The sequence below is a fragment of the Asparagus officinalis genome, chromosome 6 (assembly GCF_001876935.1).
Source record: "Asparagus officinalis chromosome 6, Aspof.V1, whole genome shotgun sequence".
Lineage (NCBI taxonomy): Eukaryota > Viridiplantae > Streptophyta > Magnoliopsida > Asparagales > Asparagaceae > Asparagus > Asparagus officinalis.
This window is the reverse complement of record NC_033799.1, coordinates 10,841,341-10,853,640: the sequence shown is the minus strand read 5'-3', so window position 1 is coordinate 10,853,640 and position 12,300 is coordinate 10,841,341. Positions and strand designations below refer to the sequence as shown.

The 12,300-nt window shown below is 40.2% G+C and overlaps 1 protein-coding gene across 2 annotated transcripts in view; it reads right to left on the bottom strand.

Moving 5' to 3' along the window:
• The window catches only part of LOC109844202 (protein trichome birefringence-like 2), an 18,832-nt gene extending 9,726 nt beyond the window's left edge, over positions 1–9,106 (bottom strand). Inside the window, exons 1-4 of one of the 2 annotated variants that reach the window (XM_020413161.1) lie at positions 7,989–9,106; positions 6,412–6,604; positions 6,122–6,315; positions 5,856–6,014 (exon numbers count right to left, since the gene is read on the bottom strand). In XM_020413161.1, the coding sequence (XP_020268750.1) occupies positions 5,856–6,014; positions 6,122–6,315; positions 6,412–6,604; positions 7,989–8,980 (1,538 nt within the window). In that variant the 5' untranslated portion in view covers positions 8,981–9,106. The remainder of the gene's footprint in view (positions 1–5,855; positions 6,015–6,121; positions 6,316–6,411; positions 6,605–7,988) is intronic. The other variant, XM_020413162.1, reaches the window with a different exon arrangement.

Here is a 12,300-nt window from a genome sequence, read left to right as displayed (position 1 = left end):
CAGGTTAATGTAGAGTTTTATTTTCAATAAAAGATCAGACTTTTGTTTCATCATCTCAACGAAAGAAAGGCTACATGCACACTAAATTTTGTTGGATAAGAAAATTTATTGTGCAGGCTTCCTAAATTCTTCTTGTGGTGAGAGCTCAATCCCAATCTACTACAGGTTAATGTAGAGTTTTATTTTCAATAAAAGATCAGACTTTTGTTTCATCATCTCAACGAAAGAAAGGCTACATGCACACTAAATTTTGTTGGATAAGAAAATTTATTGTGCAGGCTTCCTAAATTCTTCTTGTGGTGAGAGCTCAATCCCAATCTACTAAACGATGAAAGATTTAGATGTAGATATGTAGTCTTTTGGGATTGGAAAATTAGGGTTATTTTCACTCATAGAGAGATACCCCTTTTATATAAGGGCACTCTTACAAATAGGTCCTCACAGCATTGACTTCAAGATGGGCGATAGATATCAATCATCCCCATCTTGTTACAAAAGATATCATACTCTCTAGAACCTAATCCTTTTGTTAAACAATCAGCTAACTGCTCTTCTGATTTCACATAGCTCAAAGTCAGAACTCCTCTATTCAGTTGCTCCTTGATAAAGAACCGATCGATCTCCACATGTTTGGTGCGATCATGCTGAACTGGATTGTTTGCAATATTAATCGCTGATTTGTTGTCACACAAAAGTTGTAAGGAGTCTCTTCTAAACAAGCGCAGCTCAGATAATATGTTTTTGATCCACATCAACTCGCACAGACCAACTGCCATAGCCCTGTACTCCGCCTCAGCTGTAGACCTAGCTACCACATCTTGCTTCTTGCTACGCCAAGATACGAGATTGCCTCCAACAAATACACAGTAGCCTGTAGTGGATCTACGATCATCCATACAACCCGCCCAATCAGCATCACAATAGCCTTTAATTCTCAGATGTCCAAAACTCCTGAACCATAACCCCTTTCCTGGGCTTCCTTTAATATATCTAAGAATTCTGCGAACTGCCTCCATATGCTGCTCTCTGGGATCATGCATATATCTACTCACCACACTCACTGCATGAGTAATATCAGGTCTCGTATGGCATAGATATATAAGTCGTCCAACCAATCTTTGATATTGCTCTTTACTCACAGGGTCCCCACCCTCGGCACTCATCTTATGATTCTGCTCAATAGGAGTAGATGCAACTCTACACCCCAACATCCCTGTCTCTGAGAGAAGATCCAGAGCATACTTCCGCTGAGAAAGCACTATAACCCTTTCGCGACCTTGCAATTTCAATTCCGAGAAAGTACTTCAACTGCCCCAGATCTTTAACTTCAAATTCCTCTCCCAATTTCTTCTTCAACAGTAGGATTTCCTCAGCGTCATCTCCAGTGATTACAATATCATCAACATAGACTGTCAGGATAGTGATACGAGTGTTGGAGTGCCTGTAAAACACAGTATGATCACCATTGCACTGCTTGTACCCCATACCACAAACTGCCAGCCTGAATCTATCAAACCATGCCCTCGGAGACTGTTTTAATCCATACAAAGACTTCTTCAACTTGCACACCTTCCCAGCTACTTGAGAAGTAGTGAAGCCTGGTGGAATCTCCATATATACCTCCTCTTGAAGATCTCCATGTAAAAAGGTATTCTTGACATCTAGCTGATGTAGTGGCCAATTAAAATTGGCAGCACATGACACCAACACTCTAACAGTACTCATCTTTGCTACTGGAGCAAATGTCTCGTCATAGTCAATGCCGTATGTTTGGCTGTAGCCTTTAGCAACCAATCTGGCTTTGTATCTGTCGATCTTGCCCTCTAGAGTTTGCTTAACCGTATACACCCACTTACATCCAACAGCTCGCTTCCCAGCTGGCAAAGGTACTAACTCCCATGTGTCATTCTTCTTCAAGGCCTGGAGTTCCTCATGCATGGCATTCAACCACCTAGGATCTTGCTTAGCTACCTGCCAGTTGTTAGGTACAGGCACTGAATGCAACGATGCAATGAATGACTTATATGCAGGTGGAATGGATGCATATGAAATGTAATTCGCAATATCAGTATCCCAGTTACCAAACTTAGCTGGAGGCTTTCCAGCATTGACTCTAGAGATTCTGCGGGGCAAGACAGGAGTATCAGAGGTATCAGGGAAGGAATCGTTACCTATTGACTCAGGTGGAGGAGAAGAGCAAGGCACTGGAGGGGAGTGACTTGGGTCATCAACATTTGTGGGTACTGACACAGGCACGGGAGACGGCTCATGCTGCTGTTTCTGTCTCCTCGTGTATACTCTCAGCTCCCCCTGACTTTGACTACCAACTCCTAAGTCACCACCACTACTCGGCGATGTACCATCACTACTCGGTGACTCAAGAGGACATGGAATCATCCCGACCACAATATCATTCTCATTCTCATTCCCCCCCTCTCTACTAGCATCAGTAGAGTCATCTCCAAACAAGGAACTCAACTCCGTCTTCTCCCCATAAAAAGGTTCAAACTCCCGAAAAGTCACATCCATACTGACAAACAGCCTTCTTTCAGTGGGACACCAACACTTGTATCCTTTTTGACTTGATGAGTAGCCAACAAAGATACATTTAACTGCTTGCGGATCCAGTTTACTCACCATCAATCTGTGATCTCTCACATAACATGTGCATCCAAACACTCTTGGTGGAACAACAAAAACATTCGAGCCCAAAAGCATCTCACATGGTGTCTTCATCCCTAATACTCTTGATGGCATCCTGTTGATCAAATAAGCTGCTGTCATAACAGCCTCACTCCATAAAAACTTAGGCACATTCATTGTCAACATCAATGAGCGTGCCACTTCCAGTAGATGCCTGTTCTTACGCTCAGCCACCCCATTCTGAGCAGGGGTGTCTGGGCAGGTGGTTTGATGAACAATTCCCTGATTAGAGATGAAAGCTGCAAACTCCTTATTGACATACTCAGTCCCATTATCTGTTCGAAGAATCTTCACCTGCACTCCAAACTGTGTCTTCACATAAGCCGAGAAATCTTGAAAACATTTGTAAACCTCTGATTTCTGCTTCATCATGTATATCCAGGTCATACGTGAATAACAATCAATGAAAGTAACAAACCATCTAAAACCACTGATAGAGGTAGTAGGACATGGTCCCCAAACATCAGAATGGACAAGTGCGAATGGTTCACAACTTCGAAGACCAATCATTCTATAAGTAGAACGAGTATGTTTTCCAAGTTCACATGCATTACAAAATAACTCTTTTCTATCCACTTTCTTCATTAACTCAGGTTCTAATGTATTTAAACTCTCAAAAGATAAATGCCCTAACCGGCAATGTTGAAGCATTGCTTCTGCCTCTGGCCCTCCGCTAACAGCAGCAGCAATCATTGCAGTCTCCCTGTCCAAATACCAAAGACCATCACGTCTGATGCCAGTCCCAATCCTCCTCCCCGTTTTCTTCTCTTGAAAGACACAAATCTCGATCAAATAACACGGTGCAATTTAATTGGTCAATGAGAGAGCTAACTGAGAGTAAGTTAACTGGAAACGAAGGAACATGCAATACAGATGACAAGGTAACAGATGAAGTGCAATGGACCGAGCCAGTACCCCTGATGGGTTGGGATGTCCCATCAGCAGTCTGAACTGTCTCAGGATGCATATGTTTACTCGGATAATATAATGCAAACTCACTAGATGTTCCTGTGACATGCCTAGACGCACCTGAGTCTATGATCCAATCAACATGAGTTTTAGTGGATGTAAGTGCCTGAACCTGTGTACCTTTGGTCGCATGAGCATAACCAATAAAGTTACCAAAACATGTAGTGGTAGCTAGATCCTGGGTGACTTGTCCCTTGCCCTTCGACCTCTCAGCCTGAAGCTTGAACAGACGTAGTTCCTCTAGCTCTGTTATTTCAGCTCCAGTCATCCCAGCAGTGGTCTGAGATTCATCTGCCACAGCTAGGTGAGCAACTCCTTGGCTTACACGCCCCCTGCCTCCTCGACCTGCACGACCACCAGTCTGATCACGTTCACCCCAGTTCCTTTCCTTGGGTGGCTTAGGGCACATCTGTCTCAGATGCCCTACCTCTCCGCAGTTGAAACACTGCCTAGTCTTCCTTCTGAATCCAATGTTATCCGGGTTGGATACCACCAGTGCAGACTTCTCCCGTCTAAGTCCACCTATCCCAGACCGTAGCCTGATACGACTCTCCTCCTGTATCATGGCCGAGACTGCCTTCTCCAGTGGTGGGATCTTCGTCTGGGTTAGTAGCAATACCGTCCTCTGCTCATACGCTGGAGCCAAACCTCGGAGAAACGACATGGTCCTCTTCTGCAAAGAGGCCTCGCGCTCCTTGCACTCAGGGTCCTTGCAGCTCGCTAGGGGCGAGAAGTAATCGTGATCGAGCCACAAGCGTTCCAGCTCTGTGGCGTACTCCTGTACAGTCCTCTCTCCCTGGACTATACCGCTGATCTCCTTCTCGATCTGGAATACCCTCAGGTTGTTCAACTTTTTGATGATCTCCTCCATCGGATTTTTTCCAGTCTTTGTCATCGATCCAACTTGTATTCTTGTGGTGCGCAACGAAAAAAATCCGGCAGCACTTCGACAGTACAACGAGATAGATAGATCACAAGAATTCCTGTTTCACCAAGAAAACAGGAACCAGAAGCAAGATATCTCAACAAAGTGAGATATCAGCTCTTCTCTCATCAGTTCTAGGACTGACTTGTCGAGGGAACCTAAATAAACTATTACAAATCAATTTTTCCTCCTTTTTCTTTTCTTTTCTTTCCCTTTTTTTTTTGTGACAGACGTTAATCAACAGAAACCAATCAAATCACTAGAACAAAATAATCACTAGAACCTTCAATTCCACACATCTCCTCTCCAACATCCAAGCACACATCGCAAAAACCCATTCATCATCGTTCAAAGAACTGCGCTCCCCCTTTTCTTCTCCTTTTTTTTTCTTCTTCTTCTCTTGGATCTGAGCAGCAACACTCCCTGCAGATCAAAGAACCAAGCTCCGAACCGTGATTCCTCCAGCTCCCGCCATCGGACTCTCCCCCGTAGCCGCGATCACATCACCGACTCGCTTCACCTAGGGTTCCAGTTCTCTCTTTCATTCGATCGATCTATCGATCTCTCAGTACCCTGCAAGTGGCGGCGTCATCATCACTTCTTTGGACGACAGCAACGGCCTCCACCAGCGCCAGGCAGCAGCGGCTCACACAGCAGCGCAGCACCGCCTCCATCTCTTCCTTCTTCTGTCTCTGGAGCAGCGACAGGAGCACCGCCTCCTTCTAATTCCTTCTTCGTTTCTGGAGCAGCGACAGCGCACCCACAGCAGGCAACAGCGGCTCCACCAGCAGTAGCACCGCCTCCTTCTCTTCCTTCTTCGTCTCTGGAGCTCCGACCAACAAACGGCGGAGATCAAGCTCCGACCAACAAACGGCGGAGATCAAGTTTCGTCTCTGGATCTGGGCTGGAGGCGAGGGATGCGGTGGAGATGGGCAGCTCTGATCTTTGGAGATGGGTTCTCCGGCTAGATCTTTGGAGCCGCCACAGCAGCTCTGATACCATGTAGTCTTTTGGGATTGGAAAATTAGGGTTACTTTCACTCATAGAGAGATACCCCTTTTATATAAGGGCACTCTTACAAATAGGTCCTCACAGCATTGACTAATTACTATCTAATAACTCAACAAGATATATATAAAATACCTTACTATTTTGGCCTTGCTTTAAATATACCATTCGTAAGTGGCCGAAAATGAGAGCATAAAATCAACATACATGCTGTAATCAAGGACTTTCAACAAGAATAATGCATGTATACCTGAAGTGAGTGAGTGAATATCCTCTGAAAACCACCTGAGTTTTGCTGGAGTCAATATTTTTGTCAACCCAATTAGCCCAAGTAGTAAGAGCCTTAGTGTAAGCTTTCATGACCTTGAGCACCGGATACACATGATTACCTTCTTGGTAGTAGTCAATTCTGGCAATTTGACAATAGAATTATATGATGGCAAAACAAAGGACATAAAAATCGGTTATCTTTACAATTTATTAGATTTTGGTACAAGAAAGACATGAGATTCTCACCCGCTAGAAGTTTTCTCATGAGTCCACCAATGACCTGTATTGAAAACTATTACATCAGCTTCTCTGTATGCTGAAGTTGTTTCGTCCAGTAGGTCTAATCTAAGCCTCTCGTCCTCAGATCCATTTTTATTTTTGAAATATAATTCCCTAACCAAAAATGTTGATCGTACATAGTCGACAGAGCAGTCATAATCCTAGATTGGAGAAAAAAGAAAAAGAAAACTTGAATTATTGATTTTAAAGAATGAAATGAATCCTTAAAATTAGAATACAAAACAAAGTTATTTTACCTTGAACTTGAAAGAGTAATACCCTCTTGTTTTAAAGTTATGTTTTCCAGAGGCTTCATAGACTCTGCGTTTATCTTTGACACTATGGCGGAGTATACACACCAGAGACTCCCACATATTTCTATTTAATGAGTCGCCCACAAAAATTAGCCTTTTCCCTCTTAATCTTACTAGAAAATCAGTCGCATTCAAGCTATCAGAAAGAAAGAACACACATTATTTCATATTGAATGCAAAGTACATACAATGATGTAAACAAAAGGAGCGAAAAATCACATCCTCACAGGAGTCAAAACCATGACTGACGAAGGCACCTGGAAGTCTGGAACTAGTGCTTACTTATCATTATTTTCCATTTCGTAACAAAATTTCAAGAAATCTATAGTCCTATAGTCAGGTTTGATTAAAAGTGAGGATCTCTCTTCATCAAGACAGTTGCATTAGGGCGATCCTTTAAGTTTCTAAGCTTCCTGATAGACTTTTATTTCAGTACTCAAGACAGAGTACCAATATATTATTTTCAGTAATATTAAATGAGATGTAGTAGGTAAAGTTTTAAAATTCCATGATGAAAACAAAACCTTTTTATGGTTTCACCTGCTGCACTTATTTAAGGATTATAAAAAGATATTAAGAAAACTCAAGACCACTGAACAAAAATGATCAAGAACATGCAGAAAATCTTAACCATATCACAAAGAAAGGTCCATGCTTTGTAGACTCGGGGAAAGAATGTTGGCACATAAGTTCTCCAAAATCGAAATGTATGAATAAGGCTTGTATTCTTATAGTGCATTAAAATTCATATATGAGAGAATCTATACAGTAAAATGGCCTACAAAACCAATACAATTAGAGAAACTATGCCATTAAACGGCCTACAAAACCAGTATAAATTTTTTCCTACATCATATGGGATAGCGACATGATAGGCTTCATGTTTGTAGATAGTTATCAGGCGAATAAAGGTTTATATGTATGTAAGGGCCAAAAATTTAAGAAACTCATAGGAAAAAGTTGATCGCAACATTGAGGTTTTGTGATTCCCTTTACTAGTCTAAACTGCTATGTGATATATTAACATATTACTTCCCCGAAAAATGAGCAAAATATTTAGGCAATTCTTTACAGTGAAGTTGTTGCTCATCATCAGCCGTACAAAGCCCAAAATGTCTAAGAAAAATTATATGTATTCAATGATAAAAAGTTGAGAATGCTTTGCCTACACGCGCGCGCACACACACAAAAAGAAAAGTTGAGAATGCTTCAACAATGTTGCAACCTACCAATCTCAGTCTCAGGAAGCAGTTTCCAATTAAGCATTCAAGAATAACTCTTGGCAAATTACGCATAAATCTATTTATAAAATCCAACACTGAAAGTAAGAATGCGCCCGAATCATCCTCAAACTAAATGCAAAGCCTACTTATCAATTACATTATTAGTATTTCAAGATATAGTTAAAAAGTTAGGGAACAATAAAACGATAGTAATCGCAATTACAAATGCAATTCTATAATATGTTGATAGCAAAAACTTTATCACTTAACCCATTAGTAATGAAAAAAGACAATTACCGAGGAATGTCACAGTCATTAGGCTGCCATCTCCATCTCAAGAACTCATCATCAGGCCTCCCATTCTTGTGGCAATCAAAATCGATATCGATATAGGGGCATGATCCTCCAGGATAGAATGCTTCTGTCTCATCTCTCACCCATCTCCCATTGAATATATTGCACTTGTCACTGAGAAGCTCTCCCTTCGCTTTTACAGAACCAGAATCATTGCTAACATTCTTATTATTTCCTTCAGTATTTGATCCAAGAACTTTCTTTTCTACTCCAGCCTGGGAGCTGTTCTTTGAAGGCACGTTCTCAATAGTAACTTGAGGCAGCAAACTGCTAGAATTATTGGTTTTGCCTGATGAATTCTTGAAATAGGCATTGCCCAAATCCATTTCGATTCCAGAAAAACTACTTCTTGATGAATTGCCATCTTGGGTTTTCTCCGAAATAGAATCACTGCTTACATTCTTATTTCCTACAATATTTGATCCAAGATCCTTCCTTTCTACTTCATCACTGGAGCTACTGTTCAAAGGCTTATTCTCAATGATAACTTGCTCAACTGAACCATTGACTGCTCCCAAAATGGATTCTTGACGCACAAAACTGCTGGAATTACTGGATTCCCCAGTTGAATTCTTGGGATGGGCATTGCCCAAATCCAGCTCTTTTCCAGAAAAACTACCTTTTGATGAAATTCCATTTTGGGTTTTCACCAAACCAGTTGAATTCATGCCCAAATCTGAGGAAGCACTAATGTCGGATGATGAGTTGCCATTCACTGGACCCAATAAAATCTTGGTGGAGTTTGAGGCAGAGTTACTGGAGAAAACCCAAGAGAAGAAAGAGGAGGAGGATGAAGAAGTGACAGTTGATGGAGAGCTGAGAGTGGAGAACAGTGAGAAGATTAGTAGAGAAGCTAGTAGAGCTAGTCCAAAGCCAGAGAGCACTCTCCTCTTGAAGGAGAAGTGCTCAAAGAAGAATGAGTTCTTGAGATCCATGCCCAAAACAAAACAAGAAAGTGAGAAATTGGGAAAGGGTGAGAATAACAATGTAGAGGAGCTTGCTCCTTGGGAATGGTGACTGGGTGTAGAAGAGCAGGAGATGAGAAAAAAAAAAAAAAAGAGAGAGTGCAGAGATTTTGACAGGTAGGGAGGGAATAAGTTAAAGCGGTGTTTTGATCTCTGTTTGTATTTGAGTTAATTAATTAAATTTGAATTGGGTTTTTGGGCTAATTGTAGGGGTGGGCAAAAACCGAAACAAACCGGTTCAACCGAAAAAACCGCCCGAAAAAACGGATCGGTTAACCGAACCGAATTAAATGGATGAGAAGAAGTCTCTAAACCGTCCGAACCGAATTAAACCGGTCTGGATCCGGTTTGACCCCCTGAACCGCCCAAAAAAAACCGAACCGAATTCTTAAACAAAAAATAGCTGCGAGCCTTGGGTGTGAAGAAAATTTATGGCTGAATGTTTAGCATTTAAGAATTGTGAGGTGGAGTTTATACTAACATATATTTGAGTACGCTGATATAGTTAAGTGAGATTTCCGTAAATCAATACAAGATGTTGAGGTTGAAGGATAAATTTAGTGTTTTGGTCAAATTTCAGTGATAACATGAATACAGCTTGCTGGTGCTGGATATCAAATTAACCTATAGTATAGGCTGTCAAGGATATAAGATAATTCTTGATGAGAAAAAGGCAGCTAAAAATTAACGAAAATCATCAAAAGGTGTGTGTGCCTGCCAAACATTGTTCTTTCTCTAAAAAAGGCTACATAATTACATGGTCCTCCTAGTGTATTAAGCTAGTTATATTCAGATCATACAATTTGATTAAGTGGCTTAGTACAGTTTTGATTATTTCTTTTCAGTTTTGATTGCTTCTTTTCAGTTTTGGATATAACTAAAACTTACCCAGATTTTTGTGAAATGGAGTTAATTCGGTTCAAAACCGAAACCGAACCGAACCGAACCGAATTTTGGTTGGGCCGAATATTCGGATGAAGGGGAAAAAATCTGGATCTGGATGAGAGTTTTAAGAATCCGAAAAATTCGGATTGGATGCGGATTGGGCTTAAAACCGAACCGAACCGAATACGCCCAGCCCTAGCTAATTGCATATGAGTACCGTGCTCGTGCTATTAAATTACTTTTATAAGTTAGCTCAAGTTTTATATTGATATATACACCTTATAAAACGGGAGTATAAATTTTATAGAAACACTAGAGGCATACCCTTAAACCACACTATCAACCACACCCCTCTTTATCTATAGTGTTTGTTGGGCCCCACATGTTTTACTAAAAAAATCATAAAGATACTATAGATAGAGAGGGGTGTGGTTGATAGTGTGGTTTAATGGTGTGCCCCTAACACTACTCTAAATTTTATCAGAACACTCCATACGACATAGAAAGTTCCGAGCCAAACGTTTTTATTGAAAGAGGAAAATTTAATCATTTTCTTTGAACTTTTCTTTGGCACAAAGAATCTCACGCCATAATGTGGGGTTCTGATAGAACTTTTACTCATGTAACTGTATCACTATGGGAGCGTTTGGCAATCGTGGCGTCTTTATCATTTCTGTTTTTTAACAAAAACAAAAAAACTTGTTTAGCAACCAGATTGTTTTTTGACTTGTCCCTTTACAAAATCTAAAAATTAAACACTTTTCTTAAAACACCAAAAAATTGTTTTGAGATTCTGTTTTTTTGATATATATGAGAAATATGGGTATGCTTGGTAGTAATGTGGCACGATGTCCTCCACTCATTCAAATGGGGAACCACATTCACATGGGTTGAGGAATGTATGAGGATATGCAACCATTTAAATGAGTGGAGGAGATTATGTCACCTCACTATCAAGCATAATTTTTTGTGCTTGGTACCAAACACACTCATATATATATAAATTTAGGTTTTACAACATTAGTCCATTACACATTTCATATTTTGAAATTAGCATCTCAAATCATTGAAATTTTTATTAGGCTTGTTAATTTTTAAGGTATACTAGAATAGGTCCCTAAAATCATTAATTAAAATAGCTCTTAGATCCCCAATTTTTATAAGTTGTTTAAATTAACCCCTCGAATTGTTACTTCTCATCTTAATTAGAGGCCTAATTTCAAAGTAATTAAGAATTGAAGGGCCTAATAGCAATTCTAAATATTTAAAACTAATCTCAAAATACGAATGATTTGGAGGGCCAATATCCAAGAAGTTAACTACGAGAAGTAAAATTAAAAGACAAATTGTAATTGAAAACCACATAAATGAAAGGCTTAAATGCGTATAGACCCTTGATATTGTCTAGTTGCGCATATGACCCTTTATCCACTCGCTGCAATTTTAACGGTTTCGAATGAATAGAACTTTTTGCACGGCTTAACGATTGGTCAAAACACAACGGGTTCACCCCAAAATTGGTGTGTTTGGGTTTAAGAACGTGTAGATCAAGTTCAACGGAGCGGGTCGCAAAAAGAATTTAGGAAATGATGTGATTCTAAGCCGCGTCCTTAGGTGGGAGCCTAGGGTGTCACATTAGATTCACTTTTCCATATATATTATATATATATATATATGAAAAATATGAGTATGCTTAGTACCAAGTATAAAAAGTTGTGCTTGATAATGAGGTGTCATATCATCCTCCACTCATTCAATTTTGGGACCATATTCACATGAGTATGGAGTGGATAAGGATGTGACACATCACTACGAAGCACAAAATTTGTACTTTGTACCAAGCATACCCATCTCTCTCTCTCTCTCTCTCTCTCTATATATATATATATATATATATATATATATATAAAAGTTCTAATTGTGTGAACAGTCCCTTGAGTCAATTTTTTTCAACTCTTAAAAAGTCAAAAATGTTTGTAGTGGCAATAGACCCGTCACGATTCTATTGGTGCATATAGAGCCCCATTTGCTATTTTTTTTAATCCTAAGAGAGTCATTAAAAAATTCACTGAGGGGATCTATCCGCCTTTGGGAAAATAATACATAGCTTTGTCCTCAACTGGGATATACTACAGAGTCTATCCTTAATTAACCCTTAGGCATCGTTTGGAAAACGGTTCTAAGAAGGAAAGGGAGTTGAAAGTGGGGGAACAAAATAACTAGTTGCATTTCATAGGAGAGTTTTGGAGAGGAGGGTGGACTGTGGAGTGAGAGAACCGGAGGGGGGGAAATGACAAAACAAACACAAAATGGTCACTGTTTATCGCTCTCTCAAATTGGGAGCAAATAGGGAACAGTAATCGCGGAGGGTCCGGAGGGACAAAAGTGATGCTCAAATGACCTTT